The following is a 13769-nucleotide window of genomic DNA, read 5'->3' on the forward strand; positions in this document are numbered from 1 at the left end:
TTTCCGGTCATTGAACCTATTGCAGTCTAACCAACGTGTCATTTGCACTTGGGCCCATTAATGACTTTATTTAACGATTTACATGTATTATTTTGGCCTTGCAATGATTTTACATTGGTCAAACACATTTATTTGAGTTCTCATCTCGTCACATTGCCGTCCGGATCATTGCCAATTGTGAAAGCTCTAGTCCATTTTCTTTGGTTTTCCGATGTTGGCAGCTTCAGGTATCTGCAGTTTTGGGCCACGAGCGTCGACATAGGTCTCAGAGTTATAGCTTCAGCTTTAGTTATAGCTAGGTACTCGACCGATTAAGAAATTAAGAAACAAAGGGTTTTCTGACACTCTCACCCACCCCCCGAAAAAAAATGCAGCCTTTCTGTGGTTTTTATTTATTGACAATTCAACTTGCGCACATGCATACACAGACTTATTTCTTTTTTCAAATGTTATCAGGTAGAAATAAAGTGAAAGAATGTTGTAGTTCATAAGAAATAACATAACAGGCTTATCAGAGGTTTTCAAAAAGATAAGCAATTTTTTTAAAACCTGAAATTATTGATAGAAAATGATTTCATAATGGAAGATGCAATACTCAGTGCAAATCACAAGGCTTCCTAACTGGAGCTGACTCAAACAAAAATCAAATACTACATTGACATAGATTACAATACATTTCTGAACTGAATTTTAGCTCAGGGTATTTAACAGTAAGCCTTCTGCAAGAACCCAAGCAATGATCAAATCCATCAGTGATATTACGCTTAACTCCAACTTCACAAACAAATTACCTCAATATTTTCCATGGCTACAGGACTACTGAACCAGTCAATCTTTAAAACAAAGAACAAATTTTCAATTCCCATCAGGACAGAACATGGAGAAAGGCTCATACATCAAAAAAGATGTACATCATATGAAGTGTAAAAGAAATGAAATTGAGATCAGCTCTTTCACAGACTCTCAACTCGGAGCAGTAAAGAGAACTGCTCAACGAGAGCTGCTTGAGCTTGACCGGCTGTAACGTCTTCGCCGAGCAGGCGACCGCGAACGAGAGCGCGGTCTTCGCCGAGGAGGAGAGGGTCGTCGGCGGGGTGGAGGTGGAGTGCGCCGACGGAACCTGCAAGAAAATCAAAAATTAATTAGTGAAAACGCTTGGAAAAAAAAGATTGTTTCATTAAAACAAGATAGAGAAGCAGATTGTAGCTACACCGTGTTTGAGGACTAAGTACGACAACATCATGTGAGTTTGCCTACCCAAGGGGCCATGGCATGTGAGTGGAGCAAGTAGGCAAACCCGTATACTGTTGTGCCGAAGCCCTGACACACGGTACGTGTCCACCAGGAGTGCAACAACTTGAAACAACTTACCTTGGGGGAGACCGGCCCCAACGCTGCATTGGTCGCCTCACTTGTGGTGGTGGACTGCGGCGTGGCAACGGCATACGAGGTTTGGGCAGCAAGACGGGTGCTGCTGTAATTTCTTGGCCATCAATTTGCCCTAAAACCATAGATTTGATTAGAGAAGAAAACTTAACTTTGAGACACAGGAGGACACAGGACCAAAACTTACCTCCATCCATATGTTTCATGGCATTTTCTGCCTCATCTGGAGTTTCATACTCTACGTATGCATATCCTCGGCCAAATGGATGGCTGCGATCAAGAGGAAACTCTACTTGTTTCACAGTACCATAAGCCGAAAAAATCTCAAATACATGATCTTTTGTCACATTCCGGGTTAATCTGCCAATATGAACTCGAACTGGTCTTGGTGTTGGAGCTCTTTCTTTGCGCTTGCGTGCAAGTCTCACAGGTGATGGGGTCCTATAACAACATTTACAGCGCTGTTTATGATGTGATGTGAGTTGAAAATAAGAGTACAATTATAGCACCTACCTGCTTCTTGGCTTGGGTTTAGGCTTTTCAGCTGCCTTTTTCTTATCATCTTCCTTTTTCTTATTTTTACGATCTGCACTCTTGCTTCTGCTGCGGCTATGAGTCTTACTTTTGCTGCGGCTCCTACTGCGACTTCCTGTTCTGTATAAACAAATTTACATTAATGCCAAACCTTTCAAAAAACATGGAGCCCCTAATATTGAACAGGCTGACAACTTACTTGCGTTTAGTGGCCTTGGAGCGAGTTCCTGAACTTGAACTGGAACTGCTCGATCCGCTAGAACTAGAGCTTGAACGTGAACTTGATCCAGAACTTGAGCTTGATCCAGAACTTGAACCAGAACTAGAACTGCTCTCTGAAGAACTGTAAACCAAAAAAGAAAATTCAAACTAAGTTGTTAAAAGTATGCATGGTCGAGAAGATGATAAAATTTGTTACTAAAAAATCTCAGCAGTGGCCTTACCTCCTGCTACTACTTCCACTGCTGCTGGCTGAAGAAGCTGTTGACTTTTTCTTCCTGTCCCTCCCTCTTTCTTTTTTCTTCTTCTCCTCCAAGTCTGAGCTTTTCGGACCGTCTGCAGAACTCCGTCGTTTACGAGCCCTGAAACAACAATTAATGTGGGTTTTGAGCAACCGTCCAAACCAAACTTTGATGGGCAACGATAGGAATATTTTTAGTATACAAAAGGATGAATCATGATCATAGATTTTAAGAGCAATGGGGAAGAGCACACAAAAAGGTAAAGGCTAAACAATACTTAGAAAGTAGAGTAACAGAAGATAAATAAACTTTGGAGGTATCATGTATAATCATTGAGGTTAGCAGGCAGCCGCCGGTTTTGACATGCAATAAAGTGATTACGCAGGATTTGCGATAGTTCAGGCTGGAAATCATATGATACTTATTAATACAATAGCGTTTCAATTTTAAAAATATTAAAACACTCAAGATAGAAATTGGGTTTTCTTTAATATAAATAAAAATAACCGGCAAAATCATTGGAGGGTCGATAGGCCACAGCAAAGGAACTCGGACCATTACGGAAGAAGTTGAGGACCCAAAAAGTCAATACTTACATTTTCTTTGAAAGTTGAGCTCCTTTACTGAATTATATGCAACAAGAACTACGGTAGTAAATGCTTCAGGCAGTAAAACAAATCTTGCAATCGCTCGCGTTGCTCACGGCATCTGCCCTCTTCTTCTTTCTTCACGCCACGATTGGTTCATTTGTTTTCTTTTACTCGCAGACTTTGACTACGTATAATCATTTGCTTCGTTATCCGCAGTCGTCTGTAATTGTTGTTATTTCGCTCGTGCCTGCTGCCTTGGGCGAGTTTTTGTATATTTGTGTTATTTCTTGTTCTGAAAAATATGTTTTGTCAGAAGAAAAGCAATTTTAGTGACCGAACGGCCTTAAAACCTGGTTGCGCCGTTCGTGAATGCGCGCGGTGGAGAACCGCGACAATTTAGTGTGCGCTCACACTTCTTGTGAAAGGAAAGGGCCTGTTCCCCTAGTATGGGAAGACATGTGGGCCGCTGCAATATTGCGGATCATAAGGAAGAGGATAGTGCTAGGCATCATATTCCTGTTTTCTCTCACCTATTGCATAGTCAGCTTCATGAAGGAGGTATTTTTCAATTCATGATGAAGGTACTCTAGATCCCTATTGGTGTCATTCTCGATGTTCATATCAAACCCACCTGAAATTCTCTTGCAGGGAAACTCTACGACATCATATGAAATTGACACTCTCCCAGTGCGACCATTGGATAGAACATTTCTTTGGCATTCACCCAAAGATGATTTAAATGCCACTGAAATGAAGGTGTTGACATGTCGAAATTCTGTGCAAGGCAAAGTTCTTATTGTCGATGATAGAGGTAAAGCCACAAAGAAGTTACTTCCCCTTATTAATGCTAAATATCATTGTGTTAATTTGTCTCCTCCTACTTCAGGCTATGTTTGCTCAAGAGGCAATGTATTACCTAGTGGATGTTGTAACATTGAGGCTGAAAATACAAAACGATATTCCTGTGAAACTTGTAAAGAAAGTGGTTGTTGCAGCATATATGAGTACTGCATATCTTGTTGCCTCCATCCGGATAAGGTTTGTGCTTGAATTCTAATTGAACTTGGCAATGGAATTGCGTAATTTACTCATGCTAATTATTTATTTTCCATTACAGAAACAAGTTCTTCAAAATGTGTTAGGTAAAGCATCTGAGACATTAAATGTTCTTTTTGCCTCAGTAACAGATCACTTTGAACTGTGCTTGGCTAAGTGCCGAACAAGCTCTCAAAGTGTTCAGCATGAAAATACATACCGTGATCCCAAAGCTAAGCATTGTTATGGGGAAATTCCTACATCAGGCTCCTAGTAAATGGAAATTTTTAATCATGTGGTATACAAACCAATGGGTAGTAATGCTGCTATTTGTTTCTACTTTGAGATGTTAGTGCCAATGGTTTGTGATGGAAATGGTGAAACATGCGATATATATTCAATTATGACTAATTTTCAAACCAAAGCTTTGTCAATAATACCTGTCATTAGAAATACATCATGAATTTTGAGGGATTCTATGAACCTGTTAGATAGGAAATAATTATTGGCATGAGAAATCTGTGGTAATATCAGACTAAAACATATGAAATCATGTGTATGTTTGTTGATAAAGTCATTAGGGACATTATTATTAGTCTTACCTAAAACTTTTCAGAACCAATGTTTTGTAGTTTCATTTTATAAATTGTTGATTTTAGTTATATTTTATTATTGAATGACTCTGGTAGTGTAATGGAATAATGTTTAATTTAGTTTTTGAAGTCATGAGATTTGGTGCAAATTTTGGTCTCATTATAAAGAAATTTTGCCTTGTGCATGATTTTTTTGAAATGAAAGCACATGTTATGAAAAGAATACTAAACCAAACAATGTGATATCAATGTTAAGAAAATTGTTTAAATTATATTTTTTAGACATACGTAATACATAGTTTTTGTGTCTATGTAAGTACACCATGAGATTCAATTTAATTAACCCCTTTCAAAATATTTAAAGCCTAACCACAGTTTTTCAAAGAAATTAGTTTCATCCGGAATGAAGGATCCAGAGGAGCCTCCTCTGGATCAGAATGTCTTTTGTGAAGTGCCTACTATTTCTTATGAAGACATCAGAACTATTGAGTACCGGGAATTGACAGTTCAGCTCCTAATTAAATGTTAATTGCAGTATTACAATCTAAATGTAGTTCAAAATCTCCACTTTTATATTTCAATTTTGAGTGTTTTGGGGGAAATTCTGGTGTACTTCTTCCAGAATAATGAGTAATTGTTCAAATGACAATGACACTCAACTGTTCCTTTTATTCTTGAAGGCCGTACAAATATATTGCAAACACTCAACAAGATAATGCAAAAATATTATTTGATGTATATCTACATGGTAAGAAGTGTTCTGTCCTTTGGCAGTTGGAAAAATAAACGACTTACATGTAATTATTTACACTTGGTATAAGCCTCAATTTCATGTTCTTCTTACCTAACATGTTCTTATCTGCTGTTGCAGGGAGTACAGAAGTTATGGGGATGAACTTTCTAGGTCCCTTTCAATTGATTATCTATAGTGACTAAAGAAAAGAAGCCTACGTCTAACCCTATTAGAAGTTCCTGAAGTAATGGGGAAAATTAAACAATTTTAAAAGGGATCAATTTTGCAATTAATAGTTCTGAGTAATATTTTCTACAAAAAAATATTCTGTACAATCCATTTCTCAAAAATAATACCAACTTCTTACAAAAGTAGAAAAGAACCAACAGCAAGAGCATCAGTGAAGTAAATCACAATACAATATAAAACGTACATATGGCAAACTAGCAGTCTCGGAGGGTTAGTAAATGGATAAAATATGCTACTGTGTAGTAACACATCAACCAAACTCAGAATGATTAAAATTGCAGTGCTGACACCACATTAACAGACAACTTCAACGAACTCTCTAAGGAGTACAGCACTTAACTTTCTGTGGGAAAATAGGTCCTGTGTTTGAAAACATTCTCGTGTTTTTGCCCAAAAATGTTTCCTAGTGTTCACAGTGCACCTTAATGTACAGAATATCATACTCTACAGTTGTCCAATCTTTTTTTTCACTGGTTAATAACTTAGTAAAAACATAAATAACAGTGTGAAAGAAAATTGTGCTCTTGGAAATATGAAAGTAAGATCTAGACTCAAATTTTACCTAAGAATAGTAAGAATGCAACAAGAGGGCAGTTCCCTTATAGCATGCTACAACCATCTACTTTTAGTTTGATTGACACCAGGTACCTTTTTACATTTATGTGTCAAGCAGAATGCACAGCCAACAGTATTTCAATTAATATTATCATCTCTTTACTTTCAATTGCTTGACTAGTCTTCTCTCAATTATCAAAAATTTACTCACTCTTCTAGTTTTAGTTGTGGGCCAATAATAGTAACTTAAAAAAAACAACAACAAAAAAACAATGTATCGCCACAAGAAAAGTATATGTGAGTATTTTTTATCATCTCATCAAAGTTTTTTTTTTTAATTATTTTGTTTTTGATTGTATTATTGGTACCTTCATAATATAATTGTAACTGTTGATGAAAGTTATTAAATTGCAAACCAATAGTTTGCTGGGATGTTAGATTCATGCATTTTCAGCTTCTAATCTGTTTTCCCATTTTCTTACAGAGCTCTTCTCAGTTCTAAGAATTTGTAGATCACCCTTCCGCTATAAAACCCTTGACTCAAAGTGGCCATCAAGGGGCAGGAGAGAATATCTAAATGATGGGGATGGGAGGAATTACTCTGCACAGCATGAGCATGTTCACCATGCTCAGCAATACACTTCTCCTAACTCAATGACTGTAAACCCTTTATGGTCTGAGACCCTCTCCTCAAATAAAGAAAAGATGCAATGAGCTAACCCAGGTAATTACTTATTACTTATTAGTAGCTGGATAATAATACATAATTGCTGGAGCAGGTAGTTGCCACTGAGCAGCATGAAGTTCTATAAGTTGAAGAAGTGTCTTTCGTATTGCAGGTATTGCGGCTGATGTTAAAAAGGCATCACGTACTCCCGCTAAAACAGCATTCATTCGAGCTGGAAGCTCAGTTTCTAAGTCTTTTCCGATTGATGATAAGACAAAAAACAAGCACTCCATCTGACAAACAAAGGGAAGATTAGATTAAATAGAAAACAAGTATAAGTAAAAATGTTTGAAGATGTGAAATGGACTGCAAACCCACCTCTTTCAAACTGTTCACAGATGGGGGTTTGAGACATTCCTGACAACACTTAGCTAGAAGGGTCAGCAGAAGTAATCCAGGTGCAACTCCATCGTATTGGGTTTTCAGTTGAAGCTGACGTCGTTTCAACTAGATCAGAAAAAGAATTTACTGGTGATATTTATCTGCTTCTTCTTTAATTTCAGTGCCGTAAAAGACTAACCTGACAATACATTTCATTCAAGAAGGCCATGAAAGCTGGATAGCGCATACTAGGTGATCCACTAGATCCTGCAGAAGGGCTAGAGGCCTTGAGGTACTTTTCTCTGTTTTGATACCATAGTTGACATGTATTAAGGAGGGACTCAAGAAATGTTTCATTTTTCTCCTTCTGGAAATGAAGTTGTTTGTGTTTTGTTTTAAATATTCAGTCAATCAATCTCAACGATAAGAAATTTGAAATCGCTCAAAACTAATATGATTGTTATTATATTTGAATCTTACTTCAATAATTGTGATGCATAGTTTTGCAGCTGGTTCTGCAAAGCTTCGGCTTTCTACCACTCTATCCATTATGTGCTTCACCAACTGCATCAACGTCCTCGCAGACACTTGATTAGGGTCTGAAATAAAGAGGAAAAATGGACCCACACGTTGCATATGAACCTGTATGTATCTCTACCCCCTTCCCCTCAGCACTAGAAATATCAATTATAATTATAAGAATCATTTCTGCATCGATATCATTGTGGTAACAACACACCTTCGACAGCCCGGTGAATGGCGGCCTGCACCTCGGGAGGGAAGTTGGCGAAGTCCGGGAGGTCTTTGGTCTGGCCGCCCAACGCGTCAGCCGAGCCCATACTCTTGGAGCGCTTGATCCCTGCTCCACCGGACGAGGAGGACGTTGCGATGGCAGCCTGGGTCTTGGAGCGGAGGGGTTTCCCCTGAAAACAAAAACGAACCACTTAAGGTGAAGGACACCTCGGCTCAAGCATTGTATCAGCCAGGCCTGGCTCAGGAGGCTCTCGACGTCGGCCACCACCCGCTGCAGCTCTCACCGCGTGTTGGTCCTCTACTGGAGCGTGGTCCCTCACATCCCGGTGCCTCGACCGGCCTCCGCCGGAGCCTCCGCCGGAGCCGTAGCTGGCGTAGCTGTCCAAGGGAAAGGCGGGCGGCGCCCCCCTGGCGCCCGCGGCGTCCGCGTTGGCGTCCACGTCGAAGCGGAAGTGAACGCGGTGGGACTGTAAGCATCCAGCAACGGGTGAGTTAAAATGCGATAAAGTGTCGGGGACCCGTGCACACCGGCGTCACCGCCTGTCGGGTAGGCAATCGCGCGCGTTGCGCGCACGGGTGCGCGGCGGGCTTGCCTACCCGGGCCCCTGCCGCCCCCAGCCCCCAGCGCCCACCTGTTGCAGCGCGTTGCCGATGGACGCCGACTGCTGCAGCTGGTGCGGGTGGTGCCGCTGGTGCTGCAGGGCGTGCATGATGTTGCCGCTCGACTTGGACTGCTGCAGCAGGGCTGCCTTGGAGGGTTTGGACGAACCGTTGTTATTGTTGTTGAAAGAATTGTTGTTGTTGTTTAATGTCAGAATGTTGTTGCTGGACCTGAAAACGCGGAGACACGTTCGTGTCAGAGGGGAATTTAAGTCTAACGTATGGAATCTGCCGCCCCGTTTCATTGGTCGTGTGGCACCTACTTGGACATCTTAAGGCTCTCCATGGTGAACTCCTTGGCGTGCACGTTGAGCCTGTTGCTGATGGAGCTCCCTTCGCCATTCATGTGAGACCCATCGCGAACGCCTGCCGATCGCGACACAACACATTTATTTGACTCTATAAATAACCTTATTTCAGTTTAGTCGCACATTTCTCACACGATATTGTTCGTCGCACTCACTTGGGGGCCTGTAGATCTCGAGGGTGGGTTTGGCTCCACCCCCTCCGCTGCCGCTGGCGCCCCGTCGAGACCGGGCCTGCAACAATAAGGGTTGCCATTCTCTGTAAAACACAACAACGCTCCCGAGTTAAAATCATCTGGTTTCACGGCATTGGAACGTTTTCAATAATACTAATTCGGTGGGCAGCCGGCGGGGAAGTCCCACGTGAGCCAGTCAGGGACGCCAAGATGTGCGGGAACGGCGAACTGTCACACATTAGCCAAGTGGGAGACTCGATGACAGGCGGAATACGCCTTACATGCTTCCTGACGGCCGTCTTGGGCCCATTAGAGATCGATTTGTGGCTCAGGGCGGGGGATCTGATGCGCTGAAAATGTCTCTGGTTGGGGAAAGGGGGGGATCGCTGGGGAAGGAGAGAGGGCTTTGCTAATTATATTCGAAAAGAGGGGGGATTGTTTTTGGCAAGGCTCCCACCCCTCTCGCACCACGTGGTCGCCGCGCCGCGTCAGGGATACCCCCGTGGTCACCAGGGTGCAAAATAAACGGAAAAGCTTTCCCTCTACCGGAGCTCCGAAAAAGTAGGTGGGCTCTCCTTCCCTGTGTGCGTGATTTTTCGTCAGGCGTTTTCTTTTGCGAGGGCCCACAAACCACGCACTCTGTATTCCAAGACATTAGGAGGCGCGCTGCTTCGGCTGCTTCACGCGTCCTACGAGGCTGACCTTCCACAGTCTCGACGCAGTTTTGACGCGCCGGGGCGACCGCGGAGTCGAGGAGGTAGCCGCCGCGCTCCGTCGGGTCGCTAAAACGATTCCGGGCCTCTGAAATAGGCGTAAGACAAGCCGAAAATGGGCCCAACCGCACGAGACCGGTCCGGCCGAACCAGACCCGGCTGGCGGACCGGAGCCGGGATGGGACGCCGTGTCGTCGTATCAGACGTTCTCCTAGACAATGTCCGTTCCTACCAGCCCGCCCGTGTCGTGTGTTACCACTCTCTAAACTCGCAAAGAAAAAGAAGTGCTTTACGTTTTCTGACAGTCGGCGTGTCACCGAAGTGTAACCCGACCTGCCGAAGAGACAGTGGGAAGCATAAGCACCCAATACTTCCGCACGGCCTGGGCGGGCAGGCGGGCGTATGGACTGGGGACCGGGCCAGACATGATGTACCCGCTTTTATGTAACACTAGGCCGGAACAGGTTCTCGTCCCCCCCCCCTTCCCCCCGTCACCCGGTGTATTGTGCGAGGGCAGGGTTGCGGCAATTTCGATAACAATTAAAATGCGTGCATAATTCTAAACGAAACAGCAGGAGAAGCTGACGAGCAGCAGCGACGCTGTTGTCACGTGCGGATATTGACAGATGAGTATAATGGCCGTCTGGAGTTGAGCCGGCCCCGCGGCCCGGGCAGACGGATCCGAGTCGACTCAAGGTGAGCCTGGCGGGATGAGTCGAAAAAGGATGCACCGCGGGTGTCCAGCCAGGAAGAGCACCTTACGTCGCTGGAAATGAGGGAGAGGTGGGGGGGGGGGCGTACGTACAGTCTCTTTAAGCGCATTGTACATGATACATACACAACTAAATGACAGCTGTCAGAAAGATATGAAGATATGTCGCTCTGGCGTAAACTACCAAGTCAGTAGTGGTGGTATGGTTGCTGGCGCGTCGTCTGCCGTGGCCGGCCGGGCCTCATTCTCGTCTCCTCCAGCGGTTTTTAGGAATGTTGAACGCGGCCCGGCGGTCCGGCTAATAGTTTCGGCATTCCGTTCGGCGCGAGGAGGTCCGCTTCGGCTGACCGGAATGAAGTAGTGTTCGGCAACGGGGGACGGGCACCGCCTCCCCGGGCATATGGCAGCGAGGATGATGAGCAGAAAGTGGGACTATGGGGCGTCGCAGGAGGCAAATACCCGGCGGCGGCGGCAATGTCGGAGAAAAAGGCGGGCACACCGGCTCCAGCGGACGGACGGACGGAGTGTGGGCGGGCGTCTCTGCTGCGTCCACCCCGCCCCGCCCCGCCCACCTCGGGGCACTAAGCGGACGGTACAATCAACACCGAGATGATGTCACGCCGTAGTTCAGGTTACCTACTCAAGGTGAGGAGGAAGGCGTCTTGCGCTGCAGGTCGCGAAAAATGTACTAAAAGCCAACTGTTTTTCCGGGAGGGAAAGATTCCCCGAACTGCGAGCTCCGTAAGCGAATAAGGCACTGTATTGTCTACGACCACTGTCTGTACCCGTCACTGTGCGTCCCGCGACGGCTGCAGCAGCCGCAGAAACTCGCGGTGGCGCGACACGCACGCGCGCTACTTCAACTCGCGACGGACGAAACGAGACTGCGGGATCAGCTGATCGGGAACGTCGTCGGTGCGACGGACGGACGGACGGACGCCTAGCGCCTGGTAGCGCGTGCGACCTCGGTTGGCGGGAAACTGTTTGCCTCAGCTCCACAAGCTTCGCGCCCTGCCACGGTCCCCGCTCCCCGCTCTGCCCCGCCCCGCCCACCCCGCCCCGCCCCGTTACCGGCTTTTTGGCTGGCTCGCCGGCGGGCTGGCCGGGCCGAGTGTAGCGCCACAGCAGTGGGGATGGCTCCACCTTTCATATCACCTTCACCCCGTTCAGTCATCATCGCTAGTCGTCAAGCCCTCAGCCGAAGCCTTTGGCCAAAGCCTTCGGCCAAAGCTCTGCTCAGCCAAAACCCTTAAGCCGGCCAATACTGCAAGGCAATACACGTGCCCAGCCAAATAATTGAACTACCCTTTCGTTTGATCTGTTGGAAAAGAGGACCAAAAATGTTTTTCTAGTCCTCATTCCTTCGTGTGTAAGGCACGATGGGTTGTTTTCTAGACACGCATATTGATGAGAGTGTGCGCGGCGGTCCTGCACGTCCTCGCACTGTGGGCGTGCCACGCCCAGGCCCAGGCCCAGGCACACGCATCCTGACCTGGGGGCCCGAGCCAAGGGCCCAAGTGGCACACGACACAATCGGAGAGATAGATTGACAGCCGCACTCTGCTTTGAAACGTTCACTCGGTAGGGGAGACTATCTGACAAATAATGCCGGTCGCTGGGTATGGGGTAAAAGTGTTGGCCTCAGAGAGACCGGGGCAGCGACCGCAAAGAAATGCAGGCGGCGGCAGGCGGGGTACGTGGCGTGGAGTTGGCGTGCGTGGAATCATTAAAACACCGGCATACATCGTATAATTATATGCACGGTGTCACCCTCTTCCTTCATCACTGCCCTCCTCTGCCCTGCTCCTTTTTCTTCCTCCTATTTCTACTCCCCCTCCCCTCCTCTCTGTCTGCCTGTCTCTGTCTTTCTCTGCTCTCTGTCTTTCCCTGCTGCTGACAGAGGTGGTGATGATGCACCGTGCGTTACCAACATATTAGGGTGGGGGAGCTCAAATAGCCTACCTGCCTTTCCTGACTAGGCTCACCTGATGCTGGTGGTAGCTGGGCGTGCGCTGGAAGCTGCTGTTGCTGGTGCTCCTCTTGAGCTCGCCGGGGCCCACCGTGTGCGAGCGCTGGAGCAGCCCGGGGCCCGGGGGGACCTCCATGTTGAGCAGCGCCGCCTGGACGACGCTCATGCCCAAATGCCACCGCCGCACAGTCACTATCGCCTCGCCACGAGGGGTTCCACTGGACGATGCACTGAACAATATTATTTCACTGTGGCCACTTCACTGGAAGACACACGCTAGCGCGTTATTTCACGGTGGTGGCCGGAGGTGCACTGATTATATTTTTCACTAGATGTTCCAATGAAAGCTCCACACTGGGTTCAACTGCAGTGATTCGGCGGGGCCGGGGGCAGGGGGACGCTGCGCTGCGGGGTCAGTCGGAGCTCGCGCCTCGCGCCCCGGGGTGAGCGAGCAGGTCGCCTCACGGGTCACCGCACAGGTCACCTCAAAGGTCACCTCACAGGGTCACCTCACAGGTCACCGCGCCGGGCGGCCCGAGGGTGTCGAGCTTATTCGATCGGCATGCGCCTGCAACAGAAGAACACAACACGCAGATCAGAGGTGGTTGGTTGTACCGTCCGTGTGTGTCGGCCATGGAGATCAAAGTAGAGTCCCAAGAAAAATCGACGACTCTTTTAACCGTCGACTTTCTCGCCAGAGGTAAGTCGGACCTCCGCGCCCTTGCGACCTTGGCGCGTTCATTCCCATCCGAGAGGTGCTCGAATGTTGACAGCTCCGCGATCGCAATTGCACGGCCGATGCAGCGAGAGGCGTGGCCGAGCGACACGTTGACTCAGATGTTCCCGAGAGAGGAAAAGCGAGAGGGGGAAAAAACAAAGGTGTTGGAACTTACTCAATATTCAAAATGGCCCTACTTCGCGCGCGGTCGGCCGGGTTAGAGAATCAGGAAGATTTTTTTTCCACGCCAACCTCTCCTCCTCTCCCCCTTCCCTTCATCTGCATGCGTACAGTGGTGGTCGTCGGGGCGACGCCGGTGTACAGTCGGAGCGGACAAAGCGCCGAGGTTTACTCTGCAGACGCGAGAGCCCGGCGTCGCGGGCAGAGCTTGGGCGGCGCGCACTGTACGGGGGATATGGCGGGGAGGGGAAAAAGAAAGGGGGGAGAGGGGTCGCAAACAGGAAGGGGTGGGAAAAGGGAAGGGAAGGGAGTCCGAGGGGCGAAAGGCGTTCGAACAAGAGAGCCCCGCCCGTTCGATGCGGGGCGCACCAGCGTGCGAGACGAGTATAGTCGTGTACC

General features: G+C 46.9%; 3 protein-coding genes across 3 annotated transcripts in view; 1 reads left to right on the forward strand and 2 right to left on the reverse strand.

The window, feature by feature from the left end:
* Positions 1-376: 376 nt before the first annotated feature.
* On the reverse strand, positions 377-3138 carry LOC113202447 (RNA-binding protein with serine-rich domain 1-A). Its single transcript, XM_026416672.2, has 7 exons — positions 2978-3138; positions 2364-2501; positions 2120-2263; positions 1900-2040; positions 1574-1827; positions 1372-1501; positions 377-1120 (listed from the first exon to the last, which is right to left on the reverse strand). Coding segments are annotated over exons 1-7 (939 nt in total). The 5' UTR covers positions 2980-3138; the 3' UTR covers positions 377-990.
* A 30-nt stretch (positions 3139-3168) lies between these two features.
* On the forward strand, positions 3169-5407 carry LOC113202448 (SREBP regulating gene protein). Its single transcript, XM_026416673.2, has 4 exons — positions 3169-3529; positions 3620-3782; positions 3858-4009; positions 4089-5407. Exons 1-4 carry the CDS (start codon positions 3341-3343, stop codon positions 4278-4280), a joined length of 696 nt encoding a protein of 231 aa, XP_026272458.1. The 5' UTR covers positions 3169-3340; the 3' UTR covers positions 4281-5407.
* The window catches only part of LOC113202446 (CBP80/20-dependent translation initiation factor), a 15286-nt gene continuing 6765 nt past the window's right edge, over positions 5249-13769 (reverse strand). The window contains exons 2-11 of the mRNA XM_052273609.1: positions 12489-13040; positions 9061-9136; positions 8861-8963; positions 8570-8768; positions 8222-8404; positions 7924-8107; positions 7665-7783; positions 7384-7551; positions 7182-7310; positions 5249-7096 (exon numbers count right to left, since the gene is read on the reverse strand). Of these exons, the coding sequence (XP_052129569.1) occupies positions 6872-7096; positions 7182-7310; positions 7384-7551; positions 7665-7783; positions 7924-8107; positions 8222-8404; positions 8570-8768; positions 8861-8963; positions 9061-9136; positions 12489-12638 (1536 nt within the window). The 5' untranslated portion in view covers positions 12639-13040 and the 3' untranslated portion in view covers positions 5249-6871. The remainder of the gene's footprint in view (positions 7097-7181; positions 7311-7383; positions 7552-7664; positions 7784-7923; positions 8108-8221; positions 8405-8569; positions 8769-8860; positions 8964-9060; positions 9137-12488; positions 13041-13769) is intronic.

This window comes from Frankliniella occidentalis, unplaced genomic scaffold (assembly GCF_000697945.3).
Source record: "Frankliniella occidentalis isolate FOCC.00 unplaced genomic scaffold, Focc_3.1 Scaffold288, whole genome shotgun sequence".
Lineage (NCBI taxonomy): Eukaryota > Metazoa > Arthropoda > Insecta > Thysanoptera > Thripidae > Frankliniella > Frankliniella occidentalis.